This window comes from Malus domestica, chromosome 03 (assembly GCF_042453785.1).
Source record: "Malus domestica chromosome 03, GDT2T_hap1".
Classification (NCBI taxonomy): Eukaryota; Viridiplantae; Streptophyta; class Magnoliopsida; order Rosales; family Rosaceae; genus Malus; species Malus domestica.
In genome coordinates, this window is record NC_091663.1 from 155,459 (window position 1) to 170,975 (window position 15,517).

A 15,517-nucleotide genomic window follows, 5' to 3' on the forward strand; every position below is an offset into this window, starting at 1 on the left:
AAAAATAAAATTTGGTTGTGTGAAATTACATTTTTGTCTCATATTTTTTATTCATGTTCTGTTTTAATTAAAGAATAAAACTGATAATTTTATAGAATTTTGATTAATAATGAGTGTTTTTTTAATTAGTAAAGATTATTATAGGTATAGGTAGGCCAGCTGGCTCTCGGCTCTCGGCTCTCTCTCTCTTTGACCCGTGACTTGCAATCTTGCGGTGCGTATTTCAGCAGGCACAACTCCGTTTTATTCGGTTGTGACTCCTAACTGCTGACTTTGCATGGTGTGGACACTTGGACAGTTTGTGTCCAGTCCACCACTCACAAGTCGCAAATGAGCCCTATTAATTGTTAACCTACTTTACAACTTCTGGTTTGTCTCTGAAACCAGCAGAGAAAACTAGTAATAAGCGGAAACCAGCAGACCAAACTGGTAATAAGAGTCACTCCTATGGGCTATATGTCCTATCAGTATCCTAATTCCTAGTTTCCTATGGGCAGGCACCGGTGGGCAGGGAAGCCGATTATGCGCGCCGAGGTATGTACTGTATGCCTTGGTATCTCAAATTTCAATACCAATTGCCTTTCTCAAAACTCAACATCTCTCTCTCTCTCTCTCTCTCGGCCGGTCTAGAGATTTTTGAAGCCCGGAGCGACGTCAAAAAAAATGCCCTAACTTCATGTAAAAAAATTATTTATTTTCACGCATAAGACATCAAAAAAATTATACTTAGAAAAACACTTCAAACTCAATAATTTAGAAACACAAAAAGACTAATTTATTTTTTTTGAGAGAGAGAAAAAAAAACCTCCGGACTTACAAGTAGATAGATGATGAGTTTTGTTTTCCATCTGAACTTTGAATGTGTTTTTGAATAAATCGTGAGGTGTTTTTTTTCTTATTTACTAACGTTGTCAATATGAGACTAAAAAATAATGAAGTTTTCGAGTCTTTAATTGATATGTATTATTAATGAATTGGCACTAAATTAAACATTTTGATGACACGTCATATAATTTGCAAATTTGGTCTACGTATTATTTTTTGTTGAAGATTAAACCTGAATTAAAACGAATATTTAAAAATAACAACCCACATAGCTACTAGATAGTAACTAAAAATAAATTAACAGCCAAATAAAAATTTGTAAAAATTGAAAAGAATAAACATGCACATAGAACTTAGGACATCTTGTTAATTTTAAACAACAAAAATCATTGTTTCTAATTAAACTTCTTGATCCTTTAACCAAATTTGAGAAATTTATACTCTTATAAAAAGAAATTTGTAAAAATGGAAAGTAAGTAAGCATGGTTTCGAACCTAAGACCTCCTCATTATTTTCAAATGACTAACCACCACTTCAAGTTAAATTTGTGTGTCTTTGAACCAAATTTTATAAATTTATACTCTTATAAAAACATATATAAATATACCACCCTAATAATTTTAGTACCTCTAATTTTTTTGGACCTTGGACAGTCGCCCTGCCTGCACTGGGCCTGGGCCAGCTCTCCAGTCTTCCCTCCTATCCCAAAGTCCTCTCATCGGCATACCACATGGCAAGGAAGGAAAAGCACAACTTGCTCGAGAAATTTTTAATCGTGACGATAACACAAGTGATACACCATGTGCTTTAATAAGAGTGGTGATAAATTTTATTTTTTAAGTTATTAACTTTTTAGCAAACATATCCCATAATTTGTATAATGACACATGATGTACTACCTCGTGTGCCAGTCACACTAAAAATCTCTTCACTTGCTCAGGCACATCAAATACGAAATCAAGTAGTGCATGATTATACAAATCAAAGTTGGGTGAGTGACTATAAATTCTCGAGTCATCTAATAACCAAGAGAACGACGGTCGATTGCTCTTACCTTCAAAAATAGCCATGTTAAGTTATTGTCAACATTATGATCCACTTTTTATCATATTTATTCAGCTCTAATTAAAATATCACAGGGATTCGTAAAAATAAAGAAATTCAGCACAATTGCATTTATATATAATCATATTTGGAATTACTACTACTACTACTCTAAGCTCATTTCAAAAATGTATCAGAAGATCAGTAATTTCAATATCACTTTTTGCCGAGTCAGGCCTTCTTTGTGTAAAAGGCCACGTGTTGCATCAGCACCCATTCATGGTAAATCCGTCACGACAATTTAAAGTTCATCGTGGCCTTGCGGTTCTTCTTTGTTCAATACGTCTAATTTGTGTTGCAGTTCCTGTCACATTTTAATCTCATTAGACATTTCAAATGCCAGCGAACAACAGTAAACATCACTCCCAACTCTTAAAAGGAACAATACCTCAAGTTTTTCCTCTGAGCAAAGCGCTGGTGTAGATAACAACGCTACATACCTGTCATACGAAACTCAAAAGTTAGATGAGAGAGAGAGAGAGAGAGAGAGAGAGAGAGAGTGTGTGTGTGTGTGTGTGTGTGTGTCTCTTACTCGCAACGACTTGGTTCATCAACATCAGCAACCTCATTTTTCAATCCACATTTAAGTCTGACCTGAAGATAAAATAAGACGTGTAAGACTGCATGTCAGAATAAAAATTAAACCAATGCTTATGTGACGTTTGTCTGATCTTCAGTCAAGATATTAATGGGTAGTAGTACTGGTTGTTTATGGTGTCTAGCAAAACCATAACCCACCATTGTCTTACAAATTAGAATTTAACCATTTTATAATCACATTTCAAGTTTTTTATTGAGATTATGAATGTGGCTAATGCAACCTATTCCAAAAACAGAACAACTCAGAGCAACAATCAAGGAGAAATGTGTTTCATTAAATGACAAAATCAGAGCACCATATCTATAGAAACGTCAAACGTGATGATAACTACCTTCAAACTTCTATCAGGCCCATTCCAGCACTTATCACCATTTGCAAAGACCATGATTTTGTACGAGTCCTCAAATTTGTCCCAGCTCCTATTTTCCCAAAGATTTATGTAAGAGAAAAAAGGTAGTATGTAAGAAAATTGAAATGAAAGAAATATATGCAAATGCTCTCTCGCACAGAGGTAAGTGTCAGATGCTTGAGTATTTCCTAAGAGACTGCTAGAAAACAACTGAATCTATAATGCATGCGCCATTATCAACATTAAACTGCTGCTACATACCCAGACGCAGCAGGATATGTTCAATTAATTGGATTCAAAATCCAATGATCTAACCTTTTTCCAAAATGACTAGCCTTCTTCTGAATTGAAGGCAAGGCAGACAATCAAGAAACTAATAACAAAGTGGACAATGGACAGCTAAGATGTGGTGCTTGACCTCTGGCAAGGATCTCTTAGGAGTTAGTTGGAAGAAGAATAAAATAGCTGCTCCACACCCAGAAAGAAAATGACCCCCAAATGTTTGGTTCATTCTTTGATTAGTGACAACCTGACCGCAAGACCATTTCAATTTCGAACCTATAACCCCCTGACAACTTGAGCAAACCTCTAAGCCCTAATTCTAAGAGATACGAAAATGGTAGATGCATAACTTGATCTTAGTTTCTGTCCACCAAAACGACGCCTCCTTTTTCTTGTATAACATATATGGGAAGCAAAAGCAGACACCTACCCTAAACGGGTTGTAGAGTGTCCCTCCACCTGGGAAGCTTGTTTATATGGGCATACTTTGTAAACATACCTGAACAAAGAATTTTGGGTTCCCAAAGGTCAGATACATCAAACTTGAAATTTCCTCAATAATCAAAACTACGATACCAAAACATTGAAAGCTATTAAAGCAAGACAAAGTTCGTAACTTATTCTGCTTGCTTTCAAAACAACGATCATAGAACGAATAGAACTCCTTATCTGGTCCTGTAATATCAAATAAGAGTTCAGTTTATGAATGCCTAGCAGATAGCCAATTATGCCATAAAAATCTTAAAGGCAAAAAAAAAAAAGCATACATACAGATGCAGCTCAGTAGACACTAACCAAAATCATGTTTTAGCTTTTTTGTCAAGCTTGATATTCTTGAACTTATCTTGGACAACTTGGCACTGGATTCATCATACTCTTTGCGTATACTAGCAGCCTCTGAAGAACAGATAAGCACAAAGAGATGAGACATTCACATATTCTTATTTTCTGTAACCAAGCACATAATAACATCCAAATTTTTTACTGACTACCTGATTGGTTCACTGGAGTTTGGAATAAATTAACAGCCTGTAAAAGGTCCCGCACAGTTTTTTGTATCTTCTCCAACCAAGATGGGTTACTTGAGGTTGTTACATCTGAAATAAGTTATGTAATACACATAAGGAGCATAATAATCCAATTTCAGAGCTTGGGTCGTAAAGTGATGAACACAAGTCCACCGAGAAGCTGCATACCTGAAAAGTCTGAATCAGTGTCTGAGTCGTATTTGTAAGAAGAACTAGAATCTCCGTGATCCTCCTCTCCAAAAACATTATCTGCCTCCTCCTCTACATCTTCGTCATCATATCTTTGGGACTCATCATCAGTTTCTGAAGCATAGCCATCATACTCATCATGGGTGTCCTTTGGAAATTCTTCGTGATTATTATCTTTGTCAACATCAACTTCCCCTCCTTCCTTTGAGGTATCTTCCCCAGTCCAACGAGAAGCAACACGGCGGCCTAACTCTTCCCTGGACAATGACTCAGTCTTTTCAGATTCATCCTTGCCCTGCAGAAACATAATCAGGCAAAAGAAAAAACCCTTTAGCTCCTAATAAAAGGTACTAGCTGGAAACTATCAGAAACACTTGGGAGTTTTTGGCTAGTTATGATTTAATTCTACAAGTGAAGAACCTAAAATACAATATCAGACATGCTTCTCATGTTAATACACTACTACAGCAAGCAAAACATTAAATAAAATCCTCAAAGTTCCTTCAAAATTTATCTTCTTTTGATGAATATCAACAACTTCAATCTTGTCATGCAAGTATTTCTGCTTGACTTCATTTTTCTTATACATACAAATGTTAACAGAAAAGGAGAAGGCCATTGGGTGGCACATGCAAGAAAGAAGTTTCTAATTATTTAGTATTGAATCTATTGATACAGCACACTTAACACCTTAGAAGTTTGGAACTGCCAAAATGTGTGCCATACCATCACCAATCTAAACCTTGATGGACTACCCTACATGTCCCCGTGATAGACCTTTTCTTTGTTAAAGAACTTAATAGACAAAAGGGTGTTCATAATTTCATATTGATCAGATAACCACACTATATGAACTTAATCGGTGAAACGATTTTGTTAAGGATACCTTTCAGCAGACAAATCAATGAATAAGGCAATCAATGAGTGGACAGCATAAGCTATTACCTGATCAGGAGGCACCTTGCTTCCAGAATCAAATTCAGTTTCAGATATAGCAACAGGCTCTTCCTTCTGCTTTCCTGCATGCTACATTGAGACAGAAGCAATTTTTAATGTCCCAACAATATATCATAATCTAACATGTAATGTAAGAATTGAAAGCTCCACCGGATAGATTTGTCTTTGTCAAAGAATATTAGTTCAAAGTCTTGGTTTACCTGTTCTACACTCTCAACCAACGATCCTTTATGTTCAGGAGTATCACTATGATCATCTTTAGCAGCTAAGTCATCATGGTTCTCTGCTGTATCCTATGACAACACTGTCAATGTGAGAACTAGAAGAAAATAAACTATTTCAACTACCAGTGAGCAGTGATTATGGTCAAAGACTATAATCAAGTAACAGAACTTATACTCTAATGTCATAATTTTTGTACATGTACATGCATGCTTTCAGTTAAATGAATTCAAGCAGCAGAAATCCATTTTTAATGCGGATGAAGGAAGAATATGTAGCTTTAGCTTAAGATAGCTATAGCCTACATATTTATTTGTAAAATTCTCCTAGTAGCACTATAAGAAGGGAACAAAACAGCCATGTAAGCAATGAACCTAACCTGAGATGAGTGAGAACCCTCCAAAATCCCAATTTTTTCTTCATATGTACCTTCTGTACGTCTGTCTTCACCATCAGAGTTTTCCACGTCCTCACTACTGTGCTGCTTAGCTTCCTCTTCAGTTTTGGTTTTCCCTGGGTTAGCTTTGTCTTCGGCTTCTTTTCTCTCCTGCTCTTCTTTTTCTTTCTGTAACCGTTCCTTCTCTTCTGCCTTCTCTATTTGTTCTTTTTGTTCTACACAACAGGTGAGGAGAAAACAAAAACTCTTCTGACATTTAACCATTGTATTACCGGATAATAGGAGAGATGTTAAGTTATTCACGTTTATTAACATCAGCATCACCACAACAGTCAACATGCCTAGAAAATGCATAGAAGGGAGAGAAGGGGGAAATAAAATTCTTAAATCCATATTCAAAAGCGAAACTACTTTTCTTTTTAATAATTTGCCGAAATTCTTAAATTCCCACAACAGAAAATATATTGCCTTAGAAGAAGAAGAAATAAGAATACCGTTGTAAGAATAAGACATTACATAACAGAAGTATACCTTTCAGCTGGTCAACAAGCTTTTTCAGTACTTTCTCCTCACTTTGCAACTTTGATAGTTCTGCCTCATCTTTGGCCATAGCTATTTTGGCTTGTTCAACTTCCTGCTTTCGTATGGCAACCCCCTCTTGGTAAGTAGCAATCTTCTTTTTGAGCTTATCTCTAGCCACTTTCCCAGCCTCCCAACATGTATTTGGGCACTTTACTTGACCATCATACTCATCACTCCCATCACAGCAGTCTGCAAATTGCAGACAGGTAGCAATGCATAAGAGATTAAATAAATCGGCCAAGTAAAACAATTTTATGATTTGTATGCAAAGGAATGGAGAACTGGTTTTCTTAAGATTTAATATATCAACATAATGAGGCTTTTTTCCAATCCTCTCTTTCCCGTTGGGGACTCTTCTTGCAAAAAAATGAAACACAAAAATGCAGCATGTCTGTGATGGTGCTCATAACATATAACTTGTGAGGCTATTTGTATTGGCACAAATACTTACCACAAATTCCATCATTCACTCTAGACGAAAATATGAGGAGAGGAGCGTGTCCCACATTCCGACAGTAAAATTTTCCAGCTGGGCATGCAGATGTACCTGCAACCCACCCACCAAACATATGCATTTTTGTGAACAAAAACATATCACATAAATCAAATACAAGATCAACCAGCATCGAAATGCCAAATTCTAGCAACAAGTTCAAAGAAAGTAGAGAGAGTCCCATTTCAATTTCTTTATTCAGGGAAAATAAGAGAAGGGGAAGGAGGAAGGAATGACTAGTACCAGGCTCGTCGGTGCCGTCAGGGCAATCGCAGAAGTCGTCATTGAGCTGAGCTCTGCTGAATTTCTTGGATCCATCTTTGCACTTTATCACCTCCGAAGATTTGTAGTATTTCTCATCTGGGAATTCCAATACCCTAACTCAGACTTTTAGAATTTGTTGTTTATATGTATAAAAAACTGAAATAATAATAATAATAATAAAGGTCTGCGGAGAAAGAGATTGTGAAGGAGTTGGAAGACCTTGGGGGGAGATTCCGAGAAATTGATTCGTCGTGGGGGAAGAAGATGCTGATCCAACAATTGATATTGATATTGATTCGAGGGAGAGGGAGAGGACACACAGAACGCACAGCGCCGCGGCAATGAAGCTCGGCTTCACTTTCACCTTCACCTTCATCTTCTTCAATATGTGGGTATGTTGTTGTTGAATGTTGATCTAGCAGAGAGTTGGGAGCAGAGTCTAGACTATTAGCTGTAGAATTGGTGCTTTCTTCTTCCTCGGTCCTCACACGGACAACACCACGAAAGAGAAGAACGAGTGAGACACTGGCCTTTTCACTGTCGATTCTCAGATTCGATTCAACCAAACCACCACCAAGCTAACGGGAGTTTACCATCAACTGTAACTTGTGCGACTTTTACCAATACGAAATTGTTGTGCGACTTTTACCGATTACCAATACGAAATTGTTTAATGACCCGAAGGACTTTTTGGCAAAAATACTTTTGAAATTAATTTTTGGTGTAAATGTAAGTGAATTATGGAAAAATAGTTAAGTGTTTTTTACAATAATTAGATAAAATTTGTAAAAAAAATTGTGTAAACTAACGGGGATATAGTCAAAATAAGATTTTAAAAAAATTTAAATGATTTTAAAAGTGATAGATTTGATAGGATTTAAGAGGATTAAAGACTCCCACAAAATTCATATAGATTTTAAATAATTTGAATGGATTGTGGTGGAAGGATTTGAAATCCTTAGGGGGTAAGGTTGAATTCTTTTTAGTTTTGGTTATATATTCCTTTTGCTCTTAAATCCCACAACTTATTGAAATCCTCCAAAATCTTAATTTTTTTAATACACTTAGATTTAGATGGATTCTAAAATCATTTAAAATCTTTTAATTGACTACATCTAGATTTGATATGGATTCTAAAATCTTTTAATTGACTACACCTAGATTTACATGGATTCTAAAATCCTTTAAAATCTTTTAATTGACTACATTAGGATTTTAAAGTCTTTTAAAATCCTCTCAAATTCAAGTTTGACTACACCCCCTTAAATGATATAAAGTTAATGATTGCATTATTATTTAAATATTGATAAACATGATTACTCTTGTATATGGCACAATTTACAAATTTTATCTATAAATTTAGTCTACCTAACTCAATTTTATTTGGTTTGTTGGTAAATACAATAAAGTTCTCTCTTATTTTTGGAAATTTTTATTGACACTCTAAAATTCTCATTCTATACTCTAAACTTTCTATATTTAGAAAGAAAAAAATTAACTTTTGTAGTATGAAAATTTTGAAATATAAAAAACAAACGGTAAATGGTTCTCCCTAAAATCCCCAAAAAGGGCAAGGGCTATAGGTATACAGGGAGAGGCAGTCACGTTATCTAAAATCTCCCAGAAGCCCAACAATGGAGGGAAGCTCGCTTCTCAGTCTCAGCTGCTCCTCTTCTTCTCCGCGTATAAATGGGACAGTCATGTGCTCGTTATTGACAACGTTGCCCCTCCCAATTGGAAGGTTGGATGCACCAATAAGCTTAATACAGTTTGTTTGCACATTATCTTTGTTGAGTTTTGTAGATCCTGAAGTGTATTTGTTTGTGCTTCTTGTAATACATCAGGTATGGTTTAGGGTTTAGGGACTGATATATAGCTTGTGCATTGACTATCCAGGTTTTAAACGCTTTTACTTTTCTGTGTCCTTTTTTTTTCTTTTGGTCCGCTTGCATGGGGTTGCTTCCATAATTAAAGTGTACACTTATTCTTCATTGGCTCAAAGTGTGTTCAGAAAGCATAATAGTTGTGGACTTAAAGGTGATACCAGCATAGCGGGCTTCTACTCTATATAAACATTCTGTATTGTCTTTGCGTGCATAAACGCAATATCGGCATTGGTGAATAGTTGGTTTCCCCCCTCTTTGAAAAGGATAATTAATATCTTTATGCAGCTTAAATGAAGCAGGATTTCTGTTCTTTGAAATGAAGACAAACAAGGAGATTGATGCATTATGATTGTCCATCAAGTTAAAGTACTACTATCCATTTGTCTTTCACATGATGGGTGATGGTCATGGTGCTACTGGGTTGTGGGGTGTCTGATGCACTTTGTAAACCCGTATTTTGTGTGTGCTTGTACGAAGGTTTGGCAGTTGATAAATCTATTTTGCTCAATCACGTGAATTGTATTGTCTGCTCATGGGCTGATAAATCTACTATCCATTTGTAAACCTGTTTTTCTTAATTCGGATTTGCTTATTGTCTATTCTGCTTTCCAACGTCAGGCAAAGATATGGAGGGTGATAGCAGGCAGATATCTGTTAAAGACTTTAGTTATCTAGAGTCGCATCTTGTTTCCACGTAGGTTTAAATGAACTTATACATAATTCCAGATAAGGTGGGAATATAACACGTGCTTTTTTGGAGATCGGGGGTTTCTTAATTCAGTCTAGGTCAATGTTTTTAAAAACATGCCCTGAGGTGTGCCTAGGAGGTTTTGGAGGCGAGGCAGAGGTGAAAATGCCTCTGCCTAGTGTGAGTAGGCAAAAACTTGCCTAGACATGGTCGAGGCGCATCTAGGGGTGGTTTGGAAGTGAGGTGCTTAAAAAAAAAGTACTCATGAAAAAAAGCTGTGAGGGTTTTAGGTGTTTGGTAAACTGAAAAAAAAAAGGCTTATTTTGGAAGCTGCTGTGAGAATAAGCTGAAATCAAAGGAAAAAGCTGAAGTTGTTATTTGCAGCTTTGGAAAACTGGCTTTTTTCAAAGCACACGGAGCTACAATGCTCATTTAATGAAAAGACCCACTATCAGACTGCTTTTTTTTCCAAAAGCACTTTTACAATAAAGTTTACCAAACACTCTGCTGATTTATTTCACAGCCGCTTATTCTCACAGCAGTTTTTTTTCAAAGCACAGCAATACCAAACCAGCCCCTAGGCGACCGAGGCATGCCTTAGGGCGTTCTGGGCATTTTTCTTAATTCAGTCTATGTATGTTTTCATGGCACATGTTTAATACTTGGGTAGCATTACACCAATGATTGCTGTTTCATAAATTGGTCATCTCTTAAACGAGGTATCAAATCCAGTTCTTTGTTTTTTTCTTGGGTGAAAAAGGATAATATTACGGTGTTATTGATACTTCACTTCCCATTTGTCCACTACGTACAAATATTTTACACCATACTCATCCGTAATCTTCAGGATGAGCCAGCAGGGAGAATATTGGAGCTTTGCATCCTCCACTTGGCAATGTCAGAAATAACAGTGCTGGAAACAAGACACCCGGTTGTCATTAACGAGGTATGATTTTGGTTACTTTCATAACTTGTAAGTATATTTGTTTTGCCATAGTTGCTTGGTTTGATTGCCATAGTGGCTTGGCTTGATTGAATATGGCATTTTGTGAAGGCCGTAGATCTTGCTAAACGGTTCTGTGATGGATCAGCACCCCGTATTATCAATGGTTGTCTTAGAACATTTGTGAAACAAATTGAAGAAGCTGGTGGTCTAACTCCGGCTTTGGGGTATAAACAGAAAGTGGTCACTCGATGAATGAACTTGTCTTGTTTGCGCGTTTTGTTGTATTGTGATTGGAAATTTTGACAGTTGTTGGTAGGGTGAAGAAGAGTGTCAGTTTAGGATTAATGGCTTTAGTTTGTAGGTGTTGGAAAACATTGAAGGGGGGTTTTTGAATGAGAAATGGAGGCCATAGAGAGAGGTGGGCAAACCAGTGTTATAGTTGCTGTACTGAAAATGTAAGAGTTATTAATAGTATGCGTATGATAAATGATGTAATATTATTTTAGGATGATGTCATAAGTGGGCTAGTTAAAATGTTTCGTCAAGTAATGTCATCTATTTTCTTCGTTGCTTCTTTGTTTTGTTGCAGAAGTGAACTGATGTTGTGCGGTTTCAAGTATGATGAAATACGCATTTAACTTAGTATTGTGGATTTACAATCTTGCAGATTGGTGACTTCTATCTCCTCGGTAACTACATTAATACAGGATAAAAAGTTGCGATTATTTGCTTGATTTGTTTATTTTACGAGTTGAGCTACAACGAGCATAATGCTGGGTCTGGGTTCGGGTGTGGGTGGCGTTTAGATGAGAGAGTTTAAAGTTGTATGGAACTTGGACTAAATTGATTAAGAATGCGTATTACAAATTGAGATTAAAGTTCCATGGGACTATGAAATAGTGTGAGGACTCGGATCAAAATTTATTCTATTCTAAGCAAACTACTTATAAACGGGCCGATCAACGAACATTACGAGTCAAAAATAAACTAAAAAACTCAAGCTTTACGAGTCAAACATAAACTCAAGCTCGGCTTGTGTTGTTTTACAAGCCGAGATGAGCTCCGATTGAAATGAACCCGGACAATATAGCTGCAGAGCTTTTGCTGTCCTAAGCATAAAAAACCACTCATGAAAAATGATGTGCGTGAGAAATCTTACTATACAGACAACTGACACGTGGTCCAATATCCTTCTCTCTTATATTATTATAATAATTTTGAATTCTTCCCTTAATAATAGTAAATAAATAAATAAATAGTATACAAGCAACAGCATCGCAGGCCAATCCAATATGGGGTGGGCTGGGATGAGTTGTCCATTGGGCTTTCGGGTGAAAGTAGATTGAAGTGGGAAGGAATTGAGAACCGCCTCGCCCCTCTTGTGTTGGCGTCGTCTAGGGTTTTAGCGGTAACAAACCCTATAAAAGGAGCACGAAAGCTCCCAACAATTCATTCTCTCTCAATTCGCAGACCTGACCAGAGGCTGGAGGCGTCTTCTTCCTCCTCCTCAATTCTTTCTACTGCTTCCTCGTTCGTCTGTATCTTCCACATGTATGTTCGTATGAAGCTGTCTGTTTGTCTGTCCAATTTCGTGTATTCTTTGTAATTATTCGGCCTAAAATTGCAATTGTTTGATTCAGTGTGAGTGGATCAAGGAATCTATCCTTAGGCTACAGTGAACCCGTTACATTCATGATTCATGTGTGTATTCAACCTTTAGCTCCGATTTTCCTTCTTTCTTCATAGGATATTTTGGTGACAAGGTTGATACATTTATTTATTTATTATTTCTCTCTGGCTTTTATTTTTCTTTAATATCATTTTTTGTTTGTTTGTATTTCTGCAAATGAATTGTTTGTGTGTTGGAGCTGGATAAGATAGGATTAGGAGGGATTCTTGATTGATGGATGTAGAATGATGAAAAAAATCGGACGGATTCCCAATGATAACATGCATTCGTGTTTGTATGATATTAAACCAGCTACTTCTGACTACATCATTCATTCATTCCCCTCCATTTCCTCGTTTTTTTTCTTTTTTTTTTTATAGATTTTATTTAGAATTATTAAGAAGAATTTCGTAGGGGGAGGCCGGTGATGCAGATTGATATTTGCTACTCTTGATGGGAAGTGATCCTTCCCATCTGATGAATCTTATCCACCAAGATCTCTGAGGCCTTTCTTTTCTTTCTCTCTCTCTCTGTCATCGATTTCGTGTTGAATCAGTTGAAACAAACAATTCTAAATATGTCGGAGTTGATGCCTTTCTCGATTATTTCTACTTGTGAATATTATGCGTCAAGACGATGAGAATAATTTTGAGAAACAGTACTGCCATCTTCCAGTCCTTATGGCCACATTGACTAATAATTAAGGGTGCGTTTACTAATCTGTAATTAGATTGAAAGGAATTGAATTGAACTGATGATGAATTGAATTGCAGAAGAATTTGAATGAGGAGGAATCTAATATGATTTTTGTTGAAATTGTTTGCTTAAATTGCCTGAAATCGGAGTAAAAATAACATTGATTTATATAAGCTGTTTATTAATTCATATAAATTGAAATAAAATCTAATGTAATCACTAAAATACTCCGGTTTAATTAATATATTTTATATGCTAATTATTTTTAATAAAACTTTTACTCTTCCATTTTTATAGTTTTTTAGAGAGAATAAATTTTTTTTAGTAAAACTTTTAGAACAAATTTAATATAAAAGAATATTTTTTATTTGCTTGTACATGGTAGAGAAGACTCTTCACCCTAAACTTTATTAAAAATATCAAATTAAAGTAAACTTAATAACAATTACTTCCTCCTCTCTCTCTCCCTCTCCCCAATCTTTCTTAGCAGCCGTCTCTCCTCCCTTCTCTCTCACCCTCCACCGCCTCAACTCTCCCCTACATTCACAAGATTCTCTTTATCGACAACCACGTTTTGCTGCTGATAAGAAGAAAGGGAGGTGGTGGTGATTAGGAGGTCGTCGGTGGAAAAGTCCCTGCTTTATTCTGAAGAAGATGAGGCTAAGGCCAAGGAGATGGGAACAAATGAGAGCGCTTTTGTTCTTGCTTGGTTGGGGCTCGGTAGTGTCATCCTAGCCCAAGGTCTTCTTCTCGTCGTTTCGGGTAACCTTTCAGTTCATTGTGATTGAATTGATGTGAATCATCCAAAATCGTGAAGGGGGAGGTAGAAGATACCCGGGAAGGGGTGGGGGTAGTTTGGGTATAAAAGTTGGATTCATGGAAGAGCCTTCTCCCCAGAATCCAAATACCACCTCCATCTAGGGGATTCAATTCCGGGAGATTAAGGAATTCGATTCCGGATTTTAAGTGGTCCCACTTACTTTTTCATTCCCTAATTGTTATTCAATGCTGGAATGTTTAGGAGGAATGCGATTTCATTTCTTTCCATTCCATTCCCGTTTGGTAAACACTCTATAAATGTGTAAGAAACTAAAAGTGTAGTGCCATATATGCATTTATTTTACGATCCACACATGATAAAAAATTAACAAGGTGTGTGAGATAAAAAAAATGGATATGTGAATAACACTATAACTAAAAATAATGTGTGAAAATTACTTTTCAATAAAAATACAAAACTAAAAATAGAAGGCAAAACATTTTCAAGATACCCTAGACTTGAGGCACAACTTTGGGTTTGAATATGAGATTCAACTTAAATGTGTAGTTTATGCTAACAAGTAAAAATGTTCAACCAAGAAAAATTATGATTTGAATTTTGAGTCGTACCCCCAAATTTATGAATAGTTGCCGAAGAACATCTTCAACGGAGGTTTAAAATTTATAGTTGGCTTTTTAATTAAAATGAGATTCAAATTTGTTTTTAATATGAGATTTTCGTCTAAGGCCATCTCCAATTGAAGGAGGGTCAAATTACTCTATTTAGTCCTATAGTTCTACAAAAAATTATATTTTAATGAACAGTATAAAACCATATTTTATATTATCTCCAATTGAGGGGGCTAAAGGGCCATTGCCCAAACATAGCCATTTGACAAAAAATCATCTTCAACCAATGGGACCAAAGGGCCACAGGCGAAATATAATTTATTATTTTAATTAAATTAAGGGAACTTTAACAAAAAGCTCCTAGTACTGTTAACTTTAATGAAAAACCATATTTTACACTAAAAAATCAATCTTGACACTATTCATTTTACCCTTTATTTTGTCCTTATCGTTAAAACTCAAAGTTTTCAAACTATTTTCATTAGTTTTCTTTTAAATTAAACTACCATATTAAAATAAGGTTTTCGGACATATTTTGAATGTCACTTGTTGTCAAATATGTCACATTCGAGTCTGCATAGTACAATATTGTCCGTTTTGGGCCATGCCCTCACAGATTTGTTCTTGGGTTTCCACCCAAAATGCGTCTTACTATATGGAGGTGGGCATGTACATATAAAGTACATCACCTCTTCTCCCCCGATGATGTGGGATCTCACAAAATGAATAAGCCTTCGGATTTCTTATGTTTAAATAATCTCAATAATTTTTTAGATAGGATTTCGAGTGACATGTGTCGCTAACATGAGTAACTCTCAAGATTTCTTATCTTTATGTAATCTCAATAATTTTTAGATAGGATTTCGAGTGACACATATCGCTAAAGTGAGTAACTCTCAAGATTTCTAATCTTTATGTAATCTTAATAATTTTTCGAATAGGATTTTGAG

The 15,517-nt window shown here is 36.0% G+C and overlaps 1 protein-coding gene, 2 long non-coding RNA genes and 2 other non-coding genes across 6 annotated transcripts; 4 read left to right on the top strand and 1 right to left on the bottom strand.

Moving 5' to 3' along the window:
• Window positions 1-385: 385 nt before the first annotated feature.
• On the top strand, window positions 386-1,955 carry LOC139193996 (uncharacterized). The gene is made up of 2 exons (XR_011578613.1): window positions 386-534; window positions 1,479-1,955. It is a non-coding gene; the product is annotated as an uncharacterized lncRNA (long non-coding RNA).
• LOC103414660 (glucosidase 2 subunit beta-like) lies at window positions 1,902-8,006 on the bottom strand. Of its 2 annotated transcripts, none has more exons than XR_011578612.1 (16): window positions 7,513-8,006; window positions 7,273-7,389; window positions 6,988-7,083; window positions 6,486-6,725; window positions 5,937-6,169; window positions 5,536-5,628; window positions 5,324-5,404; window positions 4,358-4,673; window positions 4,154-4,258; window positions 3,957-4,058; window positions 3,779-3,836; window positions 3,512-3,660; window positions 2,862-2,949; window positions 2,462-2,523; window positions 2,318-2,369; window positions 1,902-2,233 (listed from the first exon to the last, which is right to left on the bottom strand). XR_011578612.1 is itself a non-coding variant. In XM_008353025.4 (16 exons), exons 1-16 carry the CDS (start codon window positions 7,667-7,669, stop codon window positions 2,171-2,173), a joined length of 1,932 nt encoding a protein of 643 aa, XP_008351247.3. In that variant the 5' UTR covers window positions 7,670-8,006; the 3' UTR covers window positions 1,902-2,170. The 2 variants fall into 2 exon arrangements, 1 of the variants encoding a protein (XP_008351247.3); XM_008353025.4 differs by having other exon boundaries at window positions 3,592-3,660.
• A 2,488-nt stretch (window positions 8,007-10,494) lies between these two features.
• On the top strand, window positions 10,495-11,538 carry LOC139194150 (uncharacterized). Its single transcript, XR_011578926.1, has 2 exons — window positions 10,495-10,813; window positions 10,922-11,538. It is a non-coding gene; the product is annotated as an uncharacterized lncRNA (long non-coding RNA).
• A 1,183-nt stretch (window positions 11,539-12,721) lies between these two features.
• On the top strand, window positions 12,722-12,809 carry LOC139194873 (small nucleolar RNA R12). The gene has a single exon (XR_011579611.1). It is a non-coding gene; the product is annotated as a small nucleolar RNA R12 (small nucleolar RNA).
• A 92-nt stretch (window positions 12,810-12,901) lies between these two features.
• Window positions 12,902-12,990, top strand: LOC114824265 (small nucleolar RNA SNORD24). Its single transcript, XR_003772404.1, has one exon. It is a non-coding gene; the product is annotated as a small nucleolar RNA SNORD24 (small nucleolar RNA).
• The last annotated feature ends 2,527 nt before the right edge of the window (window positions 12,991-15,517 follow it).

Coding starts and splice junctions, on each gene's coding strand:
- LOC103414660 (XM_008353025.4), bottom strand. CDS start 7,669: ATGAAGGTGAAGGTGAAAGTGAAGCCGAGCTTCATTGCCGCGGCGCTG. Junction 3,837..3,956: donor AAAGCTAAAACATGATTTTG/GTTAGTGTCTAC, acceptor TTGATATTACAG/GACCAGATAAGGAGTTCTAT. Junction 2,234..2,317: donor GCTCAGAGGAAAAACTTGAG/GTATTGTTCCTT, acceptor AAAATGTGACAG/GAACTGCAACACAAATTAGA.